Source organism: Sceloporus occidentalis, unplaced genomic scaffold, assembly GCF_023333645.1.
Source record: "Sceloporus occidentalis isolate IW3139 unplaced genomic scaffold, rSceOcc1.0.p SCAF_8, whole genome shotgun sequence".
Taxonomy (NCBI): domain Eukaryota; kingdom Metazoa; phylum Chordata; class Lepidosauria; order Squamata; family Phrynosomatidae; genus Sceloporus; species Sceloporus occidentalis.
In genome coordinates, this window is record NW_028316988.1 from 36,030,310 (window position 1) to 36,054,948 (window position 24,639).

The 24,639-nt window shown below is 41.2% G+C and overlaps 2 protein-coding genes across 5 annotated transcripts in view; one reads left to right on the forward strand and one right to left on the reverse strand.

The window, feature by feature from the left end:
• Positions 1 to 357: 357 nt before the first annotated feature.
• LOC149308687 (coagulation factor IX-like) lies at positions 358 to 7,953 on the forward strand. Its single transcript, XM_089537101.1, has 8 exons — positions 358 to 442; positions 1,725 to 1,888; positions 2,079 to 2,103; positions 3,514 to 3,627; positions 4,398 to 4,526; positions 5,770 to 5,993; positions 6,182 to 6,296; positions 6,980 to 7,953. The coding sequence occupies exons 1-8, from the start codon at positions 373 to 375 to the stop codon at positions 7,528 to 7,530; spliced, it is 1,392 nt and encodes a 463-aa protein (XP_089393227.1). The 5' UTR covers positions 358 to 372; the 3' UTR covers positions 7,531 to 7,953.
• Positions 7,954 to 8,298: 345 nt separating this feature from the next.
• Positions 8,299 to 24,639, reverse strand: part of LOC149308688 (proto-oncogene DBL-like) — a 49,010-nt gene continuing 32,669 nt past the window's right edge. For 3 of the 4 annotated variants that reach the window (XM_089536298.1, XM_089536299.1, XM_089536300.1), the window contains 16 exons: positions 24,318 to 24,406; positions 23,790 to 23,856; positions 23,160 to 23,275; positions 22,533 to 22,602; positions 21,968 to 22,060; positions 21,338 to 21,430; positions 21,014 to 21,139; positions 20,142 to 20,363; positions 18,560 to 18,652; positions 18,170 to 18,248; positions 17,209 to 17,272; positions 15,810 to 15,916; positions 15,383 to 15,495; positions 14,267 to 14,379; positions 13,224 to 13,324; positions 8,299 to 10,837 (listed from right to left, as the gene is read on the reverse strand). In XM_089536298.1, coding sequence (XP_089392424.1) covers positions 10,797 to 10,837; positions 13,224 to 13,324; positions 14,267 to 14,379; positions 15,383 to 15,495; positions 15,810 to 15,916; positions 17,209 to 17,272; positions 18,170 to 18,248; positions 18,560 to 18,652; positions 20,142 to 20,363; positions 21,014 to 21,139; positions 21,338 to 21,430; positions 21,968 to 22,060; positions 22,533 to 22,602; positions 23,160 to 23,275; positions 23,790 to 23,856; positions 24,318 to 24,406 — 1,587 coding nt within the window. In that variant the 3' untranslated portion in view covers positions 8,299 to 10,796. Of the gene's footprint in view, positions 10,838 to 13,223; positions 13,325 to 14,266; positions 14,380 to 15,382; positions 15,496 to 15,809; positions 15,917 to 17,208; positions 17,273 to 18,169; positions 18,249 to 18,559; positions 18,653 to 20,141; positions 20,364 to 21,013; positions 21,140 to 21,337; positions 21,431 to 21,967; positions 22,061 to 22,532; positions 22,603 to 23,159; positions 23,276 to 23,789; positions 23,857 to 24,317; positions 24,407 to 24,639 lie in introns of those variants that run through there. The other variant, XR_016282179.1, reaches the window with a different exon arrangement.

The following is a 24,639-nucleotide window of genomic DNA, read 5'->3' on the forward strand; positions in this document are numbered from 1 at the left end:
CGCACACACACACACACACCATTCTCTTCCATGCTAGCATTCTCTGAAGATGCCAGCCACAGATGTTGGCAAAATGTCGAGAACAAACTCTTCTAGAACATGGCCACAAACCCCGAAATACCCACAAAAAACCATCGGTCGAAGATTTGGAGGTACCTAAAAGTTCTTATCAAGGCCATGCCAAAATTGGCCTTTCTTTTAACCTGGGGGAGCCATTTTAGAAACCTCCAGATATGTCCCTTGAGAGACCTTTAATGAAAAAGTCACTTCAGAGAGGAGCTCAAAGCAAAGCAAATATGTACTTGCACTTTGGAACCAATTGATCCAGAGGATTCTGCTTCATTAGCAAAACGCTTGGGTTCTTTTAAGAAAATGGCAAATCATGGCTTCATATGGGTTGTTTGTCTCTTGGTGGGTCCGTTCCTCTTCTCCGAATGTGCAGGTTGGTTCATTTTAATGCTAACAAGCCCTCTATTTTCCTTCCGATGTCAGGTAAGAGTGCAGTTTTGTCATTTGATAAGCAAGGTTATATTGTTGATTGCTACCTGCTTTTCTGTAGATCTTCTAAAGAAAACATGGTTGCTAGAGGAATAGCATGTATAATTTAACTGTTATCAGTTGAAAGTACATTTTTCCTAGGCTAGGTGGTCTTCCAATCCATAATACAGAGAATACTTTATACAGAGAGATCGAATGTGAGAGAGACGGAGAGGTCTAATAGAATTAACTTGCATTTTGTGTGATTTCAAAAATAGTGCCTCTTATTATTCAGCAATGCAACCCCACACAGAAGAAAGAGGGTTTAATAATAATAATAATAATAATAATAATAATAATAATTTGTATTCCACTTTTTCACAAAGGAATCAAAGCAGATTCCAACAGTATAAATAAAACATCAAACACCCCCTGAAGTCCTTGCACAAGTCATACTGTCTCAGCTTCAGAGGATGGCAATGGCAAACCCCCTTTGAAGAAACTTGACAAGAAAACCCCATGATCGGTTGCCTTAGGGTCACCGTAAGTCAGAAATGACTTGAAGGCGCACAACAGTAACAACATCATGGCCGCTAGACACATAAGTAAAGCTACCAATTTGCCTTCAGTATCCAACTGTCTTTGATTTCAGCTGTTTGCAGTTGCCTTCCTGAACTTCAGGAGTGGGCAAAATTTGCCCCCTGACATTGCATGTAGTCTCTCAAGCTGTTTTTGTAGCCCTAGGCCACTCCAGATTCCCAAAACTATCTTTTTTTTTCCTTGTAAGAAAAAAGTTAATGGTCTCTCCTGGGAGTTTATCAGACAAGGGAAATTGGAAGTATAATCCAATGGCAATACGAATGATAGACTACCAAATTTTCACTTTAACTGCATGAAACTAGATGCATGTAAATACATTTAGGCTGTGCATGTGAGACTGTCATTTAAAGGTGTAATTTTAATTGTGCTAATTGTTTATGCCACAACTTCAGTGATATACTGAATTACGATGTACGCGTAACATTTGTTCAGTTCTGATCTTCCTTCCCAGTCTTCTCTCTTTCCCGGCAGTAAATGTGTATCTACACCACACAGTTTTACCAGTTTCATACCACTTTAATTGCTCTGTGGCTCCACCGTAAGCAATCCTGAGATTTGTAGTTCACGAAAGCTGGTTGGAGGTCTCTAGCGAAATAATGACTGCACCAACTTTCTGTTCCTCTAATTCATCTCCTTGTGTCTTGAAGTTTTTATTAGTCCAGAAGAGGCAAGAAGCGTTTTGCACCGATATAAAAGGTACAACACTGGGAGGCTGGAAGAAGTGGTTCAAGGAAACCTTGAGCGTGAATGCATCGAGGAAACTTGCAGCTATGAGGAAGCAAGAGAAGTTTTTGAAAATGAGGAGAAAACGGTGAGTCTTGATTCCTGGAATATGAGACCTAGGAAGACTTCAGAGTTGAGTCTTTGGGTCTTTCCTTCACGGCTGCTGTGTCTATGGGCCTTTTAAACCATGGTTTACATCAGCATAGTTATGGCAAAACCCTAATCTTTAGTTCCATCTAAATTTAAATTTCTAATCAGTTTTACTCTTTTCTTTCTAGATGGCATTTTGGAAAGTATACCTTGGTAAGTGATCTTTTCTTTTAAATTTCCAGTTGCATTAGGATCCTCGATATTTATTCCAAACAAAATGCCAGAGCAGAAGTCATGGAGAATCACTGCATGGAAGTCATTGAACTCCTTAATCCAGACTTCTTCCATTCCATTCTAGATCTGTTGAAGTACAACTCCCATCACTGACTTTCTCAGTCTCCTTCCAGCCAACATTAGTAGCATAGCAGACCTACTGAAATGAAGCAAACATGTTAGTCACCTAACAACTGGTTTCAATGGGTCAACCAGTAGCGGCTGATGGTTTCCATGTCAGTGGCAAAGTGAATCTGATCTGGGTTTTAGTCCAAATTTTAAAGCCATATGCTGTCAATGTCAATGGATTCAACACTTTGAATAGTTCCTTTAAATTTCAAAATTGAAGCCCAAAGCAGATTTACTGTCCTGCTGACAGAGAGCAACAGCAAAGCAACAAACACAATGCTATAAAACACAAACAACTGCATTAAAAGTAAGAAGCCTGTTATGTCCTTCCTCTTTATTAATATCTTATCTTCCCAGTTATGTGGTTGCAGCTGTTACTGCGGTTGTATGTTTTGGACTATTTACAGGAAGAATTTCTTTAAAACAGCACCAGTTCTGAAAAATAATCTTTGACATGGAATAATATCTAGAGGTCCATTCGATTCCACCTACTTGCTTACTTCACTTATATCTGGTTATATCAACTCTGAGCACAATATTGTTCATTCCTGTTGGTTTAGGATTTTGTAGCAAGCTGCATCACTTATTTTGAATACGTTTTGGCATTCTTTGTTCATGGTTCCTGTTTATACCTGTCTCCATAATTTAGTTTTCATTCAGTCTTGTTTTTGTGGCCTTGGGTTGTTTGGTATCGTGCTTTTCTAATTATTTCTTTCTTATGTTTTGTTGCAGCCATGTGATTTTATAGTATTTTCTTTTATGCTCTTATAGTATTTCCTATGGGTTTGTTTTTTTCTGGCTCCTTTTGTGATCTGTTGACATATGGTGAATCTACACTGTAGAAATAATGCTGTTTGACACCACTTTAACCCAGAATCCTGGGATTTATAGTTTTTCACTCTTTGGCAGAGAAGGCTAAAGACCTTGTAAAACTACTAATCTCAAGATTCCATATGATGGAGCTACAGCACTTAAAGTGGTGTCAAACTGCATTATTTCTACAGTGCAGATCCACCCATAGAGGCCATAAGCTACTACTGATGTCTACTGAGCTAACGCTCATGTTGCATCTAGTCCTCAAGCCCCACCATCTCCTTTCTTCTCTTTTTTCTTCCATCTCCTCCTCCTCCAAAATGCATGAACGGTAATGTCTGCATATATCTCTCCTGGATTATAATATCTTTCAAGTTCCAATTATAATTTTCCATCTTCATTTTCAAGATGGAGATCAGTGTGTTTCAAACCCCTGCCAAAACGGAGGCCGGTGTGAAGATGACGTTAGTAACTACATCTGCTGGTGTCCGGCCGGTTATGAAGGAAGGAACTGTGAATTAGGTTTGTGAATTTGTGTGGTTGCCTAATTATGTATTATATTTGCCTGCCTCTCTCATAAGAGTTCTTGTTACCATATATACTCGACTATAAGACGACCTCATGTATAAGTTGAGGGCAAGTTTTAGGGCCAAAGCTATGGATTTTGATATGATCCGTGGATAAGTCAAGGGTAAAATTTAGGGGCATATGACAAAGGATCTAAAGAATGAAGCAAAGCAAGACAATGCCAAAGAACTTACAAAATTCCATCAGACTTTTTGGGTCCAATTTTTGACCTATACATGAATACTTATACATGAGTATATACAGTATATTGGCTTTCAGTTTTACTGGAACATCTTGGTCTACTTAGTGTTTTCCTCCACTTCAGAGCTGGGAAATTATTACATTATTTTCAGTGATAAATCAAGGTAAATCAATGAAACATCTTTGGAGTAGCCATGTTGGCCATGCAACAAAGTACAACACAATCCCAAACCCGCAAAAGGGTGCCCACCAAAATGCGCAAAACATATCATGCATCTTTAAAGGTAGGAATGGGAAAAATAGGATGCACCATGGACCTCTTGTGCATTATTAGGCACTGAGTTGGCCAATGGTGAGTACAATTCAGCTAGCAAATATTATATGTGCTGAAATCATCACGTTATAAGGATTCCTCTGTGAACCAGCCCTAAACCACATCTGCCTGGCAAACCTCTTTTCTTCACTGAGTTTAGGCTGTAAGCAAAGGTGATTTCCTTCTCCCCTCTTTTCCAACCTACCATCAGATGCTACCTGCTCAACAAAGAATGGAGGCTGCAAACAATTTTGCAAGAACAACCCTGCTGGAAAAGCCATTTGTTCCTGTGCTCCTGGGTACCGGCTTAAAGCAGATGGGAGGAGCTGCGAACCGACAGGTATAGCAAAGCATCTCAAATGCTGGAAAGCAATATGGAAATCACTCACAATGATACATGTCTGACACAGTTATTAAATATATCTGCATTATGGCAGATGATATCTCAGCCTTCTTAGCCCCTGTGCTTGCTTGCTTGCCTATTTATTTATTCAGCTTCTCCTAGGATGGAACCCAATGCGGTTTACAAAATTTTAAGACAGATGTTCAGCTAAAAAAAGCCCACTTTATTTCATAAAATCTTTTTAAAAAAACACACACATAATTAAATAACAGTTATCTTCAAAGGCATGTGGTTAAAAGAGTTTAAAAATACTTTTTAAAACAATGTAAAAGATACAAGGGAGGAGGAAACAGAGCACACCACTTTTAAATACCATGCTACCAAAATGATTAAAAGTCAAAGACCTGCCTAAGTAGAAACTTCTTAGACTACAGTAAGCCCTTGGTATCTGCTGGGATTTGAACCCAGGACTCTGCAGTGGATACCAAAATCCATGGATGCACCAAGTCCCATTAAATTCAGTGGCATAATAAAATGGTGTACCTTGTATAAAATGGCAAAAATTTTGGAATGTATATATTTTTTGAATATTTGCAAGCCATGGGTGGTTGGATCCATGGATAAAGAATCCATGCCTATGGAGGGCTGACAGTACCAGTGGAGGGCAAGGAGGGGAAAGGAACAGCAAAACTAGGAACCAGATGGTTTATATAGGTGCCACATAGAGGCTGTCAAGAGGAGCAATGAATCTACTGTTGCTTTTATAGGTGCTCTTCCTGCAGTTGCTCCAAGTAACTAAATTGAGCAGGAGGAAGATCACTCAGGATGCAAGTGCTTAATATCTCTATATACAACAACCATAAAAAGATATGCACAGGCATGCTGCCACATTTTACTTGTGTTTGTTACCAACGGGATTGCAATCCCAGTCTTCTCTGTGTTTGCTGTAATTTTCTTTCCAGACTCACCTATGTGAAATAAATCCATTTCCAATGTAAAGATCTAAATTGCATGCAAAGCCTGTGCACATATGTTTATTACATGCATTTTATGGCAGGTTGTGGTTTAGTGGTCTTCTATATCTCCAAGGGCTAAAGCCCCCTGCAGTTGATCTTCATCTACCTTCTATATGCTTTGGCCAGTCAGAAAGTCGTCTTGATGCACAGGTGTTTCCTTGTTGTTGTTGCTGTTGTTGGTGTTTTTATTCCTCCTTCATGCACCCTCCCACTCCTTGTCCCAGTGCCTTTTCCATGTGGAAGGATTACAGCTCCAGAAGCAAAGAGGAAAATCACCCGCTCTCAATCCACATTTGACAGTTGGGTCTCCACCAATGCTACCAACGATGATCTTGAAGAAGAAGAAGAAGAAGGGTCTGACAATACTACACAAATTCTATGGAAGGCAGCATTCCGCAATCGAGTGGTTGGTGGCACAGATAGTTTGAAAGGCGAAGTTCCCTGGCAGGTAGTGTTACCACTGTATGTGGTGTGTGTTTTGTTTAGCCTGAGATCTGGGAACCTTAGGTTAAATACATGTTTGCTTTATGCCAGATTGCAATTCTGGCAACCCTAGACTACTGTTGGGCTTTAACTAAGTAGGGGATGGATTTTGTACCCATCCTGCCCCCTTAAGTAACGTTTCTGTGCTCTCAGGTTTATTTGCTCAACCCTGAGAAAAAGGGGTTCTGTGGTGGCTCCATCATCAATGAAAAGTGGATTGTCACAGCTGCGCACTGCCTTGAGTTTGAACCCCATAGTATTGTAGCAGGTAAGCAATGTTGAATGTCAAAACCGGGTTTTGTTTTGCCTTATTTTTGCTTGCATAATGGGTGGTGTTTCATAAAGCAAGATAGCAGGGATGGCAGAATCAAAGCTGGATCTAGGGTTTTAAAAGAGACGTTGTGGGTAGGGGTTATATCTATTTGTCCTTAGAAATAAAACAGTGTCCTTGAACATGCTGATCCAGAGGGTCTGATGTTACAGGAGGGCAGATTTTGGCTGGACATCAGAAGGAACTTCTTGATGGTGAAAACAGTTTGGCAATGGAACCAGTTACCTAGAGAGATATCCTACTCTGGATATCTTCAAAAAGAAGCTGTTGATATGCTCACCCAAAAACAAATGTACCCATTTTTGTTTCTTCCTCTTCACATTTGAATTTTGCAAATGTTTGTGATTTCAGATGGAGGGAGGGAACCTATAATGAAATTTTCAACCCTATGTAAATCTGTTGGCTTCACCTTGCCCCACGCATATATGCTTTGCAAACATATTGTTAATTCCAATAAACTGGAACAAAATTTTCACCCACGGGTGAAAATTTTGGCAGTTTTGCTTTCTCCCATGATCCAAGGTTGTGAACGTAGGTGAAATGTTATTTTGGAAAAGTGAAAGAGATAAAAAAAAATTCCACACATCCCTAAAAAGCAATGCATGGGTTTGTTTAACCAGGGGAACACAACGTGAACGCCATCGACCACACGGAACAGTCTCGCCAGGTGGCACGGGCGATACCTCACCCCACATACAATGAGAGCAACAAGTACCACAATGACATTGCCCTCCTCGAGCTGGAGTCGCCGCTGGAGTTCAACTATTACGTCACTCCAATTTGCATCGGCGACAAAGAGTTCACCAACAACCTCCTTAAGCATGGATTGGGCACTGTGAGCGGCTGGGGGAAACTGCAGTACCAAGGACGACAGGCGAGCATCCTCCAGGTTCTGAAGGTTCAGTACATTGACCGTCCGACCTGCTTGAGGAGCTCTCGGTACACCATCTTGCCCAATATGTTCTGTGCTGGTCAACCAGGTGAAGCCAAGGACACCTGTCAAGGAGACAGTGGGGGACCCCATGCCACCGATATTGAAGACACTTGGTTTCTAACTGGGATCACCAGCTGGGGGGAACAGTGTGCTAAGAAGGACAAATACGGCATCTACACCAGGGTTTCAAGGTACATTAAATGGATAAGAAACACAACAAGGATTACCCGGGACTAGAGATGCAAAGGCCCTTAAAACAAAAATGGAAAAATGTGGGATATGGGGACGCTTTTTCCATTTTCTTTTCCAAACTCTTTTTCCCCCTTAAAAATATGAAATAATGGATTATATTAGAATGAATAATAAATGTTTAGAGGAAGACATTCATCTAAGACTATGAACAGTATCAGATCATTACAGTATCAGCGTCCTTTCTCAGCTCTAAGCGAGTGTTATGTCTGCATGATGCTATGGAGAACTAGTGGAGATAGTATATATTTGTTTTACTTGATGTTTCCCCCCCCCCCCCCTGATTTTATTGAAGGGTGTTCTTTTTTGCCTGTTTCTCATAAAACTGGCAAAAGCAAAGAGATATATAGTTCAGGTGTTCCTTGCAACATGTGTCCTTGCAGCTGAAACAAAATAAATTCTACTGAAGTACATTATTTGCAAATATTTTCTGAATAAGAGGTACTTTTTATACATCAAACAAAACACCCCTGTTCCAGAATAGCAGGTGGTTTTTTTTTTTTTTTGGAGCAAATGCTATGCAGAAGAGTAAGGAAAATGAGTTAGCACAAACCAATGTGTAAATAGTTGACTTGAATCACTGAGAACACTATTCAGAAACCACAGCTCCAAGGCCTCCAGCAAAGAACCCCATAGTCTTCACACTGCTAGGCATTAAAAGACCTACCTCACAGGATTGTTGTGAAGGTAAAACACAAAACTATAAAATAATTTGGAAAATCAGTGTGCAAATTGATTTAAAATAGAGGGATTTGAACTCTGATCTCCAATATCCCAGTCCAGCATTCAAACCACTATACCATACTGGCTCTCAATTCTAGCAGCACAAAACTCACCACACAGTATAAAAGAAGTTCATATACATTTCTTTATTTAACAATATTGATTTTTTTTCCTCGTAAATATAGATTTAACACTTTTTTTACAAGTACATTTACAGTAGAATTTAACTTTTTAGGCAGCGGCAGGAAAACAAAAATCCCTCTGGTGCAGCTTGAAATACCATATACCTTTTTATTACAGTTGAAGTGGTAAACTTGTCTACTTTAAGATGGCATCAGCAATTTGTGCAAAGTTTCAAAAGTCTAACAGTGCAACCCTATACATGTCTACTCAGAAGCCAGTGCCCAAAGGCCCTTACTCCCAGGTAAGTCGGTACCCGATTGCAGCCTAAGACTGTACATTCAGACTTGTGGGACTAGCCGTTTCCATAAATAAAAGCGTGTAAGATCCAGAACTAGGAAGACAAGATTAAAAGACCTAGATGTGCCACGCGTGTGGTGACTGTTGAGATGAAGTATTTTGATGTGCAGTGGAAAAATGTGGCCTCTACACAGCTTGAGTGGTCCTTCTGTAATAATAAATTTGACCCTTGTTCCTTCTGATGGATTTTAATAATATAGATTGGGGGTTCCTAAACTCTGGTCCTCTAGACTTCAGTTCCCAGAAGCCCCAGTCAGATTGGCCAACAGTCAGGAATTCTGGGAGTGGAAGTTCAAAACATTTGGAGGACCAAACTTTGAGAACCATTGATATACATGAATACCAGTTAAAATGGTACATTCTAAAATTCTCCTAAGGAATTCTAGGATGCCTTCCTTCAACTAACAACAGGACTATGCAGATCCTGGTCAAACTGGACTAGAATCCCCAGAATCCCCCAACCTAAGTGGATGGAGCATTCTGGGAGCTGTAGTCCAAAAGAGAACTTTTCCACTATTGGCTTAAAAGGTACATTAGAAGTTCTTCTACGGAATTCTTCGATCTTTTCTATCAAATGACAGGAGAATGCAGAACCTGGGCAAGCTATTTTTCCCCCTGGAATGTAACTCCCAGAATCCCCAACCCAAGTGGCTGGGGCATTTAGGTCATTGCAATCCAAAAGGTCACTTTTCCAATACCTGGATTATGCTGTCCTTTGGGAGGGGATGGGCTACAAGGGGACAAACTATTAAACATTGATCTGAAATTAGACAATTAAAGAACTATCCCCAAAAGGTTTATAGTACAACTTAAAATCTACACTATCAGGAAAAGGTGGCAGCAGACAGAAGGGATGGCCTGAATCCCATTGTGAGTTTCAACTAGAGTAGACCCATTGAGTCAATGAGAATTATCTATATGTTGACTTAACCTCCAACAGTTGATTCAATGGGTTTACTCTAGTTGGATCGACTAATAAGATTTTAGCCAATATAATTTCTTTATTTGGCATGCAATCCAGTTGTGAGTTGAGGGAACCAATTATGTCTTTACAGCTGCCAATATGAATTAAGATTTGTATACATGTACAACAGCCTGTACAAACACATTTGCACAAAAATAGGAAATAAGAAAAATCAAAATAGAAAATAAATTATGTAAACTTCATTTAAAAAGGGGAGGTCTACTGTCCCCATCAGAACATCAGGTCAGCCTCACGAAAGAGGCTGGAGTTTTACAGTCTTACCACAAACAGTAACATATTTTTAGTGCAAATGTGGATTTTGAACTCAGATATGGCACGTGAGTCCCCCCCCCAAAAAAAAACTCCCCATTCCCCAAATTACAATGTAAACTTGGATACTTCTACGTCAGTAGCCTGGGGATACGGAAGAACCCAAAGTGAGTTTCAGCAATCCTGAGTTGTCGTGCAATACGATCAGGAACCACAACTTGTGGATGTTGTGGACTCTGGTTCAGACCCTTAGTGCAAAAGGAGACCCTGTTCCCCAACAGCATTATTGCGTTGATATGCATCATCCAACCCCAATGAAAGTCTCAGTGCCAAAGACAGCAGAATGCATTCACATCCTTTCCAGGGGAATACAGCTCAACTTGAACATATAGCTTTATGACAATCCTTGGCCTAGATCCAACTAGGCTTTAGTCAAGCACAGTGAAGAGTGAACTGAAAAAGAAAGTTTGAGTTTTCTTGTACCTGCAGTCATCTTAACCAATGCCAGGGAAGCCATCAAATTTAGTTCCCAAATGGAGTAGATGTAATGCAGAGAAAAGGGGGAATTCCACCTCTATGGCAAATCAAAATGGTGCCATGTTATCTGTCAGTTGAAAGAAATGGAAAGAGGAAAGAATGGCTTCCATTGATGGTCGCAGTAGATGTTGGTGAAGTTGTGATGTGCGGCAAATGTTGATGGATGATATAGGACAGGGGATCTCCAACAAGTGTTATTATCTCTCTCTCTCTCTTCAACCTTTTTCAAACCTCCACTGATGCATTCAAAAATGCCATGAGATTAGTTCTCCCTTTCATTTCAAGGAGAACTTAATTTTCTCGTCTTATACAGGCCAGCGTCTATAAAGCAATGGAAAGTGACGTTAAAGTCAGAAGCGTGTATCCCAAGAATACTAGGCTTTAGATGGCTGCGTTGCATTTTTCTACAGTCACAGTCAAACTCCCAGTGATAGGAAAGATACACCTGGGATTATGGCTCTAGCTGAATAAAGATAACAGAAGCTTTTGTCTCCATATCTAGCTTTATCATTTCTCCATTGCTGAAGCCTGAGTCACCCAAATGACATTGACAGAAAGGAACAAGGTGGGAGAACTATTTCAAAAGTCAGCTAAAGGAAACACAAATTCAACAACTATGTATTCCACAGACCTAACATAAATTAAGGCTACCACACAAAAACTTGGTGACTTAAATTTTTAAAGTGCATATAAAGTGCAAACCAGTGCATTTAGGTAATCTTGCAGTTTTACTGACTGAATTTTGGCTGTTTTGTCTCCCACCCTGATGGCTGCAAAATCTTATCAAGGATATTCTTATGAAGCATATTAATTTTTCCCCATCACTAAAAGGCTTGCCCCAATTTATTAAAAGCAACCGTTTAAATTGAAGATGCAGGGATTGGACCTGAGCCATTGTGTGTGCAAAGTAGATGGTCTACAATGAGCAATGGTCCCTTCCCATTATAATAAGGGTGAGAAACCTCTGTCATCTCAAGGGATGGATTTAGTTTCCGGGAAATTCTTGGCGGTAGCATCGCAGTCGTGGGCATCACTAAATGCAAAAAGATGGTACCCAAAATCCCATATAGAGTTTTCAAAGCCAGCTTATGATAGCTTCATAGAGCTGCATAGAGATGAGCCATGATTTAGAATTTCATTTGAACTCAATCATTACCTCTTGCTTTGCATCTCTGCTTCTTCTCTCCCAGTGCAAAGAATGCAAATTTAACACAGCAAATCCTGTTTAGAAAGGTCATTTGCACAGAACCTTAGCAGAATGCGTTCACTTTCGTTTTGAATAAGCAAACATGCTCCTATCACTTAAAAATCACAGAGGGGGGGAAATGAGCATATGAGCACCAGAGACTGCAAAACCACCAGAGAGCATGAGCAGCCCTCAGATAAACCAAGGAGAAAACACACCCATCACTTTATGCAAATCATCAAGAGTCAGATTCTGTGGTTAAATTCAGTGGCATTACCATGCCAACAAAGATGGCAGGAAGATAAATGCCAAAGGAACAGCAGAGACAATGCAAAGAAGATGGCAAGTCAAAGCAGTGGCAATGGAAGGACAGGAAAGCTGTTAGCTCTGAGCTACCTATTTGCTAGTATCTGAGTTCCAAAGAGTTCCTTGGAGGAAAAGTGCTCTAGGAGTATTGGCTTAGCATGACTATTGAACAAGCAAGAAAGGGAAATGGCACCCTTTCTCACTCACCCAACAGCCAGACCAGACCCAGAAGTTGGCAACAGTCAATAGGGGACGGATGGACCCTGGCTGCTAAAGGGAGGTCACCAGGGAGGTCTTGGGATCAATGGGAGCAGGGTGGTCAGCTCTCATATCTGCAAAGGAGAACAATGCACCACAAAATATGGGACCTTCAAGACAAATGTAGGACATTGCAAAATAAAAGCTGAACACACTAACATGAATTCACGTTCCTGAGTCAAGCTAAAAATGAAGGACATTTTGGAATTCTTTCTGGGCAGCAGGCTGAAATGTAGGACATGCCCTGGAAAAGGAGGATGTCTGGTCACCTGGTATGGGAGCTACTACCCCACCAGGTTCTCACTCCTCCTCAGAAGTGTCACCCAACGTTGTGCCCACCTGTGACACCGCTGGCTTGGCCCATAGAATAGGCGATTGTCCAAGCCAACTCATGTGAAACATCTGAAGACCCCCCCACACAACCCTGGAAGCTACACATGAAAGACAGTTTGGAAACATCTGCCTTACACTCTCAACAGAAGTGTTTGTCTTTCCTTCTTTGCTGTTGCTGTGTGACCCTAGAAGAAGTGCAACCATTTTTTTCTAAGGCTATTAGCAAACCAACTGGATTCTGGCCCAAGTATTTTATAAGATTGCCTCATTTAGCCATTGTGCTCTCTCTCTCTCTCTCATTCTCTCTCTCTTTCTCTTTAGCACCTTATTTCAAGTCTTAGCCAGTGCATTCTTGGCAAAACAAACAAACAAATAAATAAACGTAAAAATAAAAAAGAGATTGTACAGCGCTATTGCTAGCTTTTCTTTTAGCAGTGCAGATTACAGACTCGCACCCTCCCACCGACCCAACCCTGTGCGTGCTTATCTTAGTTTAATTCAAAAAAGAATGGCAAAAGCCAGCACTTCTCTAAGCAAGCAAGCAAAGAAGCAAACGCCTCCAAACTCCTGCATGGTCCAATTCTGAAGCAGTTCGGGAAGAGGATATCTGTCATCATAGGATACCTGCAACTCTGGCATTCCGAAACCTATAGTCCCCAAGGATTATTTGCAAACTGTTGACAGGTACCCAGCCTTCTTTTTTTCGGTTGAGGTTTTTGACCAGCCTGCAAAATACAAATGAAAATATTAATTAATTAATTAGGAAAGATAATAATGGCCAGGATCCAGTGGTATGCATCTTCTGGATTCCACTACCTCTAACAGGTGACTCCTTATCAAGTTATGGCAGAAACTTTAGCTGTTCTGAGATCAAAGTGAAATGAGGGGTTCACACCTTTTTATGGCTCACCTCTTAAGGAGATAGGATAAGGAACATTTAATGTAGCCTACTTGTTTCTAGCCAGAAGGTGATGCAGAGCAGAGTGGAGAGTTAGCCTTGGTGCTACAAGGACTGCAAGGAAAGGAGAAAGCTAACTTAGGAGCTGTGCAGCCGTCCTTTTTGCAGCCAGATCAGGGCTGTGGCAACCACACGCCGCACCGCGATCTGGCCTTTGCAGGGTGCAGAAAGCATGATAGCTGTGGTGCCATGGATTTAAATACTCCTTTGGCGCTGCGTCGTCTAGATGTAGCACCAAAGGAGCACCATGATGTTGTAAGGCATCTGGCATCATGGCACCATGGGGTGGAGTCAAGCATGTGTCATGAGGATGCTACACCTCGATACCACCCCATGTCAGCCTTTATGGCTGGTGTACACATCCCCTGGTAAATAAGTAGACTTGCCAGAGAGCCTTTGCAAGTTGCAGAAACTAATCAAGCCTTGGAAATAATAGCAAACTGCATGTCTCCTAGGTGACCTGGAAATTTGTACACACAACCCTTTCCTCTTCCCTGGGGATGAGCCCACCAAAACTGGAGAATTTGAATTATTGTCTCCTGCCTAGAGAAGACCTATGGACATGGGAGACTAAGAGCCAGTTTCCAAGCTCCGACAATCCTAATCAATAGTGCATAGCACTAACAACAGAGCATTATATTGTGGGAGTTTTGTTGCTACTTTCTTTCCTCCTGATAAAAAAAGCAAAAGAGTTTTGGAGAGTACGTACCACTGTCCTTCTTCATTTTCATGCAAGAGCTGAATCACATCCCCATTCTTCACCAGCAAATCTTCTGAGTCCCTCTTCTTGCAGTCTGCTAAGGCTTTATATTTTCCTGGGGACTGTCACAAAAAGCAGAATAGATGCTATAAGTCAAAGGCTTGCCAAGGCTAATCATAGTCTCTCGGTATACCAGTCACAGAGTCCTAAAAAAAGACACACAATTCTTCCCACATGTAAATCCCAGGGACCCCAGAACCTCTTTTTAAGATGGGGAGGCACTCAAGATCAGCAGACAGATCATTATGAATTTTGCATTTATGCTTTTACAAAAGCAAAACAACAACAACATAGAATACAATGGCATAATAAGGATAAGTTGTTAACAATAATAAGAATAAGATGCCAGCCGCAGCTGCTGGAGAAATGTCAGGAATAAACTCTTATAGAACATGGCCTCATTGCCCGAAAAACCCACAAAAAACTATGGATGCCAGCCGTGAAAGCCTTTGACTTCACAATATAAATATCATGAAGACAAAGGCAAAATAATAAATGAAACATTATAACTTGCTTAAAGAATGAAATTGGTATATAAACGAAAGGGAAAATATGCAAGACCCAAAGGAATGCAAAGATGGTCATAAACTAGAACAGTTATGGATCTTGCAGCACCTTTGAGACTAACTGAAAGACAGAGGTTGGGAGCGTGAGCTTTTGTAGAATTGAGCCTACTTCTGCAGATGCATGTGAAGTAGACTCAAGTCCATGAAAGCTCATGCTACCAACTTCTACCTTTATTCTCAAAGGTGTTGCAAGATCCCTTTGCATACAGATTTTCCAGACTAACAGGGCTATGTCTTTGAATTAGGACAATTAGATAGATAGATAGATAGATAGATAGATAGATAGATAGATAGATAGATAGACAGACAGACAGACACTCAGTGGGCTTTTAAAAGACATAAGTGGTGAGAGCAAGGAGAAGAGATTAATAGACAGCAAGCATATGAACCTTTGTATTTCTCCACTATTTAGGGCTGTCTCTTTGGGCCACAAAAATGGAGCGGGGCAGATGTGATCATGCACTGTTTGTTCATGTGTCATGGTGTTTTTTTAACTAACCAGCTGATTTCCATCTTCTTCTTCAGTGTCAGAGCAGGTTGAGAAGTAGTTATGGCTGGACCAGTCATCGAGTCCTTCGCAGATTTCCAAGGAATGGGACATTCCTGGCCAAGCTGTACGGAAAAGAAGATAAGGAATCCAACCACTTTAGGATGCTTCTGGCTTGCTCCCAGATCCAAGTCAGTCTGCTGGTTCTTACTTACAAAGTCCCAGAACAAAATAAGTGCAAATGCTTCCAGTCTCACACAGCAGGGGAACTCTTTTGAAACTCTTTGTTCTTCACATGGAAGGGTGAACTAGGAGAAAGATTTACCTCTCTAGCAGGCTGCATCTGCACTGCAGAAATTTAAGTAACACCGTGGGATGAAATATTTTGCCCACCCCAATACAGACAAAATAAAAGAAAGAAGCTTCAAGGTACACTTACGCCTGCTAGACTTGCTCTGCTGTGAAGAAGCAACGCTGTCCGAAGGAACAGGGCTAGTGCGTTCTGAGTCATTTTCCTCGGAGCTTACAGAGACGCTGGCCTGTTTCCTGGAAATGTACAAATTTCATTCAAACCATCAACGGAGACAACTCTTTTCAAGCTAAGACTTCCCAATGCCCACAATTGGCGACTGTTGTTGTGTGCCTTCAAGTTAGATCTGACTTATGGCAACCCTATCCAAGGGTTTTCTTGGTGAGATTTATTTGAAGGAGGTTTTCCATTGCCTTCTTCTTAAGTTATGAAAGTATGACTTGCCCAAGTGGGTTCCTGTGGCTGAACAGGGATTCGAACTCTGGTCTCTCACAGCTCTTCTTAACTGCAGAAATAGAGCAGTTTGACACCACTTTAACTGTCATGGCTGTGGAATCCTGGGATTTGTAGTTTGGTGAGGCATTCAGCCTGGTTTGTCAGAGAGTTCTGGTACCTCACCAAACTACTAATCCCAGGATTCTATAAAATAGAGTCACGGCAGTTAAAGTAGTGTCAAACTGCTTTATTTCTTAATTCTCAGAGTCCTCATCCAATGCTCAAATCCCTCCATCCAAATTATATTCAGAGGAGGTTTGCTGCTACCTTCCTTTTAGGCTGAGACAGTGGGACTTGCTCATGGTCACCCAATGGGACTCTACATCTGAACAGAAATCTGATCCCTTAATCCCCCAAAATCCCAATCCAGCACTTAAAACAGTACAACCACATTGTCCTAACATCCACAATAGCCAGCATTATTATTATTTTATTATATCTTTATTAGACATATACAGGAGCTGCCAGCATGCTATACTGGTCTGAGTCTTGGACTCTGGAGATCAGGGTTCAACTCCCCACTTGAGCATAAAAACCCACTGTGTGTACTTGGGCAAATCACACTCTCTCAGCATCAGAGGATGGCAATGGCAAAAATGTGCCAAAAAAACCCTATGATAGTTTTGCTTTGGGGTCGCCTGAAGTCAAAAATGACTTAGAGGGACACAACAACACCAAAAACAGGCATAGACAGAGTCTACCTGCATAGTTAATATTGGAATGAAACCATTTTAATTGGCACAGATTGATCCTAAGGAATCCTGGGACTTGTAGTTTGAAGGATGAAGTATTCTGAATTCCTTCACTTATCAATCTTCATTAGAGAGGTCTAATGCGGATTGAGCTTGAGAATTCTAAGTACCACTGCAAACTACAGTTCCCAAAATTCCATATGAACCATGCAAGTATAAATGATATCAAGTGGGCAGGGTTGAAACAGTTTTAGGATCAGCATATAGTGTTGCCCCATTTAAACATGGTATCCAAAGTGGTAGTAGGGTTCTCTGTGTTGTGTTGGATCCTGCTGACTTACCCTTCGCTCAACGGAGGAGAAAGTTGGATTGGGTCCGTACAGAAAGGTGTTGGCTGCTTCTCAACTGTGAGTACAATGCAAAATGGCATTAGTTTAATCTCTTTTACATGGTCCATATGTTTTGATGGAACAGTTTATTAGCCCTTTCTTTTTAAAAATGGACAGTTGTGCAATGGTACACTGGTGGAATTCCATCATTTTGACATTTAAACAACAGAGGAAGAAGTAAAATAAGTTGTTATTTTGCCATTCTTTTTGGTGAAAGACATGTCAAATGAAATTATTCTGATGATGGTGATGATTGATGGTGAACATTGCTTGGAATATGCCATATTATCATGATTACTAAATTCTTGGATAGAATCTGAATTGCTAAAGGTTTGAAACTCCAGTTGGTAACAGCTGATTGGCTGTGATCAATGATGATGATGTTGATGATGAAATGATAAACTCGCCAAAGATTTCTTGGCAATTTTCTTCAGAGAGGTTTTGCCTTTGCCATTGCCGTGCTCTAAGGCTGACTTGCTCTCTTCTTGAGCAAGCATGAAATGCAAAAGGGGAAGAACAGATAAGCCTGCCTTACCAGCTCCCCGCTCCTACCATATGTTTATAAAATTAGCTCTATAAGTTTGGCCACCAAAACAGAAATCATAAAAAATGGTGGGGCAAAATTAATAAATAAATTTAAAAAATAATTAAATTGTCCCTGGATGCATCATGGAAGAAGCTTTCATGTGGTCTGTAGAAGGTTTAAAGTATTCTAACCAAGGCTTACTTGACCTGGTTTGGAGAACTAAAGGAGGGCTTCAGAAGCCAGAAAAGTGGGATCCAGAGGTCACAGTGGCCCACTCCCCTTTTGCCCACTTGGGCAAAAGGTCTCCCCTTCTGCCCACTGGTTGTGGTCCAAAAACACACCTTTTCCAAGCTCTTGGCTCATCCTGACATTGAACCTCTAACATACCTTTGATAAGTTCCTGCTGTTTGAACAGAATCTTTCGGATTTCATTAAGCCAAGCCATCTTCAGATCCACAGTTTGAGCCTGCCAGGAGACAGAAGTGTCTGTAGTTTAGAGGCCCCTTTGGAATCAAGAAATGTACATATACAAATATGTACAATTCCAAGACTGCGGTCTACATTGTGAGCAGTCTTTGGAAAGTGTACAGTTCCTCAAAAGTTTTCTCCTACCAGGAAGAAAACTGCTAAAATTATCCATTGCTTCCTTCATGAAAATGAAATGAGCAAAGAATTACATGTCTGTGTTTGAGACAGACTGGTGTAACTGGATGGATATATGGCCCTGCTCAAATGAGACATCTCACTGGCTCTTAGGGCATTCAAGAGTAAGCCAACCTGTACAACGTACACCTCTTCTCGACCGCTGTACCAGATCTCAAACTTCCGATGGTCTCCTTTCACGTTTTCCGTGATGCCAACTGCATTCATCTGAGAACAGAAACAAAAAGCTCAAAATGCAATGACCACAATGAAGGAAATTTCCACATCCTAAGATTCTGGAAACTAGGGTTTGATTCCTTGCTTGTCCATGGAAACCCACTGGGTGCCCTTGGGCAAGTCACACAAGCTCAGCTCCGGAAAATACTATGATAGGATTGCCTTGGGGTCACCATAAGTCAGAAATGACTTCAAAGCATGCAACAACAAATGTCCTTAGGGACCTGGGTGGATGGATTAAAAAGCAAGCTAAACAAGTCTCTTTATAAGTATGAATGAGCCATGTATAAATAGATGTTCTGTTTACAGTTCCTATTGTTCATAGAGAGTACAACCTCCTCTGTTCTCCATGTGCATACAATAATGCGATCAGGTGGCCAGAGACAATAAATAAATGAGGCCACCTGGCTGAACCGTCTGTTCCTGAATGTTTCTCTCTTTCCCTCTTTCTTTTGGCTTTCACCGTCTAAAGAAAACGGCCTCGGGAAATCAAGAAGCCATTTGTTCAATTAAATTTTCTTTCCGCAACGGCGGTTTGCCGGCAGTGCTTCGGAAGCCAACTCTACGGACAGATGGGTGTCTCTGAAGGAAATGAGAAGCAGAAAAACCGCAAGAAGAGACCCTTTTACCTCTGCAAAAGCTGTCTTCCCTCATCCCTCGCCCCCCAAAAGTTGACTTGTCACATATTACTTTATGGATAAATAGATACAATCTAGGCTCATAATCTGGAAATAGGGCTGCAGGGACGTGGAACAAGGAACTGTCCAAATGAAATGATTGTTAACCATATTTTTCAATATTTAGTTTTTTATCCAGGGAAGTCTTTGGTCCATGTGTTCTTTTCTTTTCTTTTTTTGGCCCCCTCTCTCCTGCAAATGGGGCTCATGAAAAGGTTTCCACCTTTTTTCAAGGAAAAAAGAAAAGGAGCTCATAAAGTTTTACTCTATCAATGATTACAGATAAAAATAGGACCATTTGCTTAAAAATAGAATCGAATAACTATTCTTTGAAATGAGATCAGTGCACTATAATAATTTCAAGGTATGATCACCTAGGAAGGAAGTCAGTTTTTATGTTGTTGTTTTTTAAAATAAGAAACATTGTTTGTTGTAATTTTATTATATATGTTATATATGTTATATATGTTATATATGTATGTTACATATTAGTTAGATATAAGTTATGCGTACATTGAATCTTTGTAATCTGCTGGGGTTTGGTTTCAGCCCCCCCCCCCCCCCCCCCCGCCGTGGATAACAAAATCCGTGGATGCCCAAATCCCATTAAATATAATGGCATAGCAAAATGGTGTCCCTTGTATGAAATGGAACATCAAGGTTTGCTATTAGAATTTATAATTTTTTTGAATATTTTCAATCTGTGGATAAAAAAATCCGTGGATAAGAAGGGCCGACTGTATAATGTTAAAGTAATTATAATACATGTGTTTATGTATAGTTTCCCCAAAGATTTCTCTTACTTTAAGAAAGTGCTTAAAGCTATACGATGAGGTTTTGTCGTATCCGTCTCCATGGTCTTCTCTTTTCTTGCAGAAGACCAGGGCTTTCTCATACAGGAAGAGATGCCGCTGCATTGGTTTGAACCGGGCCAAGTCCTTCATCTTGGTGGGGCCTTTCCGGTGCCCTGTCCAGACGCTAAAGGACCCTTGCATCAGCACTTTGCCAAGCTCACTGATGTCCCCCTGGGCACAGCAAAACAAAAGAGGGTCAGTTCTTTCTTTCTTTCTTTCTGTAGGACTCAAAGCCCCTGTCATTGGCAGAAAGGCAGAAAGCTATTTATTTAGTTTCTGGCCATCACCACTTTGTCCTCTTCTTGTGAGCTTGCCTTGAGTCCCAGTTTGGGGACAAAAGTCAAGATTACAAGCCAACAAGCAAATAAATTTGAAATTAAGTTTGGCTGCCATTCCACCTTCTTTCATTTGCACTCGATGGCATCTGTCCAGGCCAACTCCTGGCTCAGGGTGCCTCTACACCAGTGTTTCTCATATTCTGGTTCTCCAGATGTTTTGTACTTCAACTCCCAGAAGCCATAGCCCATTTGGCCAACAATCAGGAATTCTGGGAGATAAAATCCAAAACGTCTGGAGGACCAAAGTTTGGGAAACACTGCACTACACGATAGCAATGATCGGTTTTACACCACTATAACTGTCATGGCACCATCCTACAGAATCCTGGGATTTGTAATTTTCTCGAGGCACCAGCAACACTCTTTAGCAGAGAAGGCTTTGTAAAACTACCAATCCCAGGAGTCCATAGGGTGGAGCTACAGCACTTAAAGAGGTGTCAAACAGCATTATGTAGATGCACCCTTGTAGGAACAAATGCTTACGTCGTAACCGGTGATCGAAATCTGATGCATGGAGTCGTTGACTGACTTCAGCAAGTCCAGCATGGCTACCAAGGCCTCTTGAAGTTCCTGAACACCTTCGCAACTTGTGCTATATTTTAGCAGCTCCTGCAAACCAAGAGATAGGAAAGTCAGGATTGGTCCATGCTATGGTTACCAAGTTAAATACAGGACAGGGCTCCTGTAGATTTAATAGTTAGCAGATTTTGGAGCAAGAAGATCTAACGCAAAGATCCAATAGGCAGAACTACAGCATATCTCCTCCCTCGCCATACTTGCCATATCATTACATAGTAGCAAGAATACCTTCAGGAGCAATTGATATTTGGTTAATCGCTGCACCGGTTTGAGGAGATAGGAATCCAAGGCAAGCTTGTGTTCCAGTTTTCTTTGGCATTCCTACAACAGCAGAAAGAGAAAAACACTATGTATTATGCCTTGAGTGGTTTGAGAGTTGGACTAAGACACTGGGAGACTAGATTTGAAATTCTTTCTTGGTTATGGAAACCCATTGGGTGAGTTTGGGCAAGGCACACTCTCTCAGCCTCAAAGGAAGACAAAGGTAACCCCCCCATGAACAAATTTTGCCAAGAAAACCACATAAGATCATGTTTTCTAGGGTGCTGAGGTCCCTAAATCACTTTCAGCTCCCGATTTCTAAGTATTTGTATTCTCTGGATCCCACCAAAGAGAATTCAGGAACTACAAGAATCATAGAAATGAGGCACAACTAGAAGTATTACAAGGGTTATGCAAACATTTTGGAGAAGGAGCCCAGTAAGTCAAGATTGCTTTCCAGTGTTCTAGGATAAGCTATACACCTTTGAACAGCCGTACGCCTATTTCCGAAATCTCTTGCAAAAATAAAAATCTACCCACAAACATGTTCAAAAAGATTACCTTCCCAGTTAATGTCCTAACGTTTTAAAAAAATACCTGGAAAAAGACACTTTCTGCACACTGCCTCCACAATGATTCTGATCGCGGCTTATTCTGACAGTACTTCTCATACATCTGAAAATCCTCGCGCTGCATGAAAATAATAACATTTATGGTAATAATAGTAATAATGATATTATGTGTCCTAGTTTCTAAACACATAGAATTATGGAATGATAGAGTTGGAAGAGACCACAAGGGCCATCCAATCCAACACAATGCCATGCATAATTTACTTTAAATCAGACAACTATAGAAACAATAGCAGTTTGATTGTTATCTTCAGCTTTCACTGGACTGAGAGAAGATGCAAGCAAAGGTGACCATGATCACAGCTCCTTTTTAGCTCCTGCGTAGTTGGAGTAAAAGCCAGAGCAGAGTCACTGTCCCACTGATATCAGAGCCATGGTCACCATTGAATGTGCAGCATGCAAAGTGTTGAACCTCGTTCCCAAAATAAGGACAGTTCCTTAGACATTGGAATTCAAATTTGGAGCCGATTTACTACTTCATTGACATGGGAGACACTGGCCAACAGAGCTGGAGCAACGGGGCTACTAACCCTTTCCAAGAAGCAGTAGCCAACTTTCTCTGGAGCTTCCAGGCAACTCTCCAGAAGGTGGAGGAAAATCCTGGAAATTGGAAGATATAGAGGAAGAAGAGGAAGTGTGAAAAGAGCAGGTTATACTTCCTTAATAATAATAAATAAAATTTTTATTTATATACCGCCCTTCTATATAACCAGAGCGGTGTACAGCATTATAAAATACATAAATAACAATACAATAAAACAATTACAATTACATTAAAAACATTCTAGCCAGCTTGCCACTGCTGACATAGAGGAGGGAAGAACTAATTGGGGCCTGTATCAGGGAATGCTGATTTGAACAGGAAGGTCTTCAGCCCCTTTTTAAACTGGGCCAGGGAGGTGGCCGAGCGGAGCTCAATGGGCAAGGAATTCCAGAGGGTTGGGGCCGAGATGGTGAAAGTCCTCCTAGACGTGGAGGCTAGTCTGGCCCCTGGAACCCTCAATAGCTGCTGCCCAGATGTTCTGAGGGTGCGGGGCGGATTATATGGGGAGAGGCGGTCCTCAAGGTATCCTGGGCCCAAGCCATTTAGGGCTTTATAGGTAAGTCACTTCTAAGAGGAACGACGGGAAATAGTTGGGAGCGGAGTGGCACCTTACTTGTTGTGGAAATCGTAAATCTCGGGCATATTCCCAAAGAGGACATCTTTCCGGTTCTGCAAGGGAGGTGGCAGGAGAAAGGCCATGGTGGGGTTGTCCATCTCAGCTCGGTAGCCCTGCCCATGAGATTGTCACATTTAGCACTAGGCACACACACTGGACTCACATCGGGGAGTCCATTGTGACACCCCAAGCCTGTCGCAAACATAAACACTCCTTGTAGCCAGATACACACACATATATACAAAGTTCTGAAACTGTGGCCATGCTCATCCTCCATCTCTTGCATTCTCCATTCTGGCCACTTTAGATATTCCCTTGGCAATGGTCATAGCACCTAAAGGCACAGCAGCTAAAGTGGTGTCAAACTGCTTTATTTCTGCAGTGTGGATACACCTTGTTTGACCTTGAGCCAACCACCTTCTTTCAGGATGATCTACCTTACAAGATTGTTGCTGCAAAAAAACCAAATGGGGATAGAGGAGAGCCCTATACACCACCTTAAGCTCACAGAAGGAATGGCAAGGTATAACACTTAACTAACAATATTAATAGTAAGAGGGACATAGAAATAAAACAAGCATCCTACATATACTTGAGGGAGGTGGAAGGAAGAAATAAAGAACTCACCATCAAAATGGTGAACAACTCCTCCACATAAACCCTCTCCGTTTCTATCAGTTCATTTATCACATGGCTAAAATGAATTGGGGAGAGAAAAACATGTTTAGTGATTCTCTAACAAGAAGGGAAAGTATTTGGGCATGGCACTGACAGCAATCCGCTGTAGCTCCATCATATGGAATCCTGGGATTTGTAGTTTCACAAGCTTTTTAGCTTTCTCTGCCAAAGGGTACTGGTGCCTCATGAAACTACAAATCCCAAAATTCTGCAGGATAGGGCCATGGCAACTAAAGTGGGGTCAAACTGCATTATTTCTACAGTATAGATAGATCATCCTCAGCTTACACCAGTAGTAAACTGAGGATGAAGGGAGAAAGGAGGAGGAGAAGAGAGAAATTGGGGACATTGTAAAAACAGATGAAAAAGTGAGATGTTGGAGGTTTACCTGGGACTGTCCTTATTAAACTGGCATGGTCAGAGGGTTTCCCTTTCCAAACAGCCCAAGAAAGTCAAAACCCGGAGCGGGGGGGATACCTTTTCAAAATGTCTAAACTGTCTTCGCTTTCTGAAATGCAAAACTGCAAGGAATTCCTTTTCTCTTGATAATCGTGCATGACTTCAATCTGGAAAGAAACCCCTACGTGTTAGAAAGAGACATAAAGGAAGGCCAGCTTAAGAAATATTATTCTTTAAAAAGGAAATGTATTATGTGCATAGTCCCCTAAACACGCATGTCAAAAAGTGGCTCAAAATGCAGCAGGTACATTAAAAGAAACCCAGTTTTTATGACCTCCAATTTTGCAGGCTAGCGTAAATCTTCCACGTACAGGTTCTAATCGTGCCTTTTTAAACATAT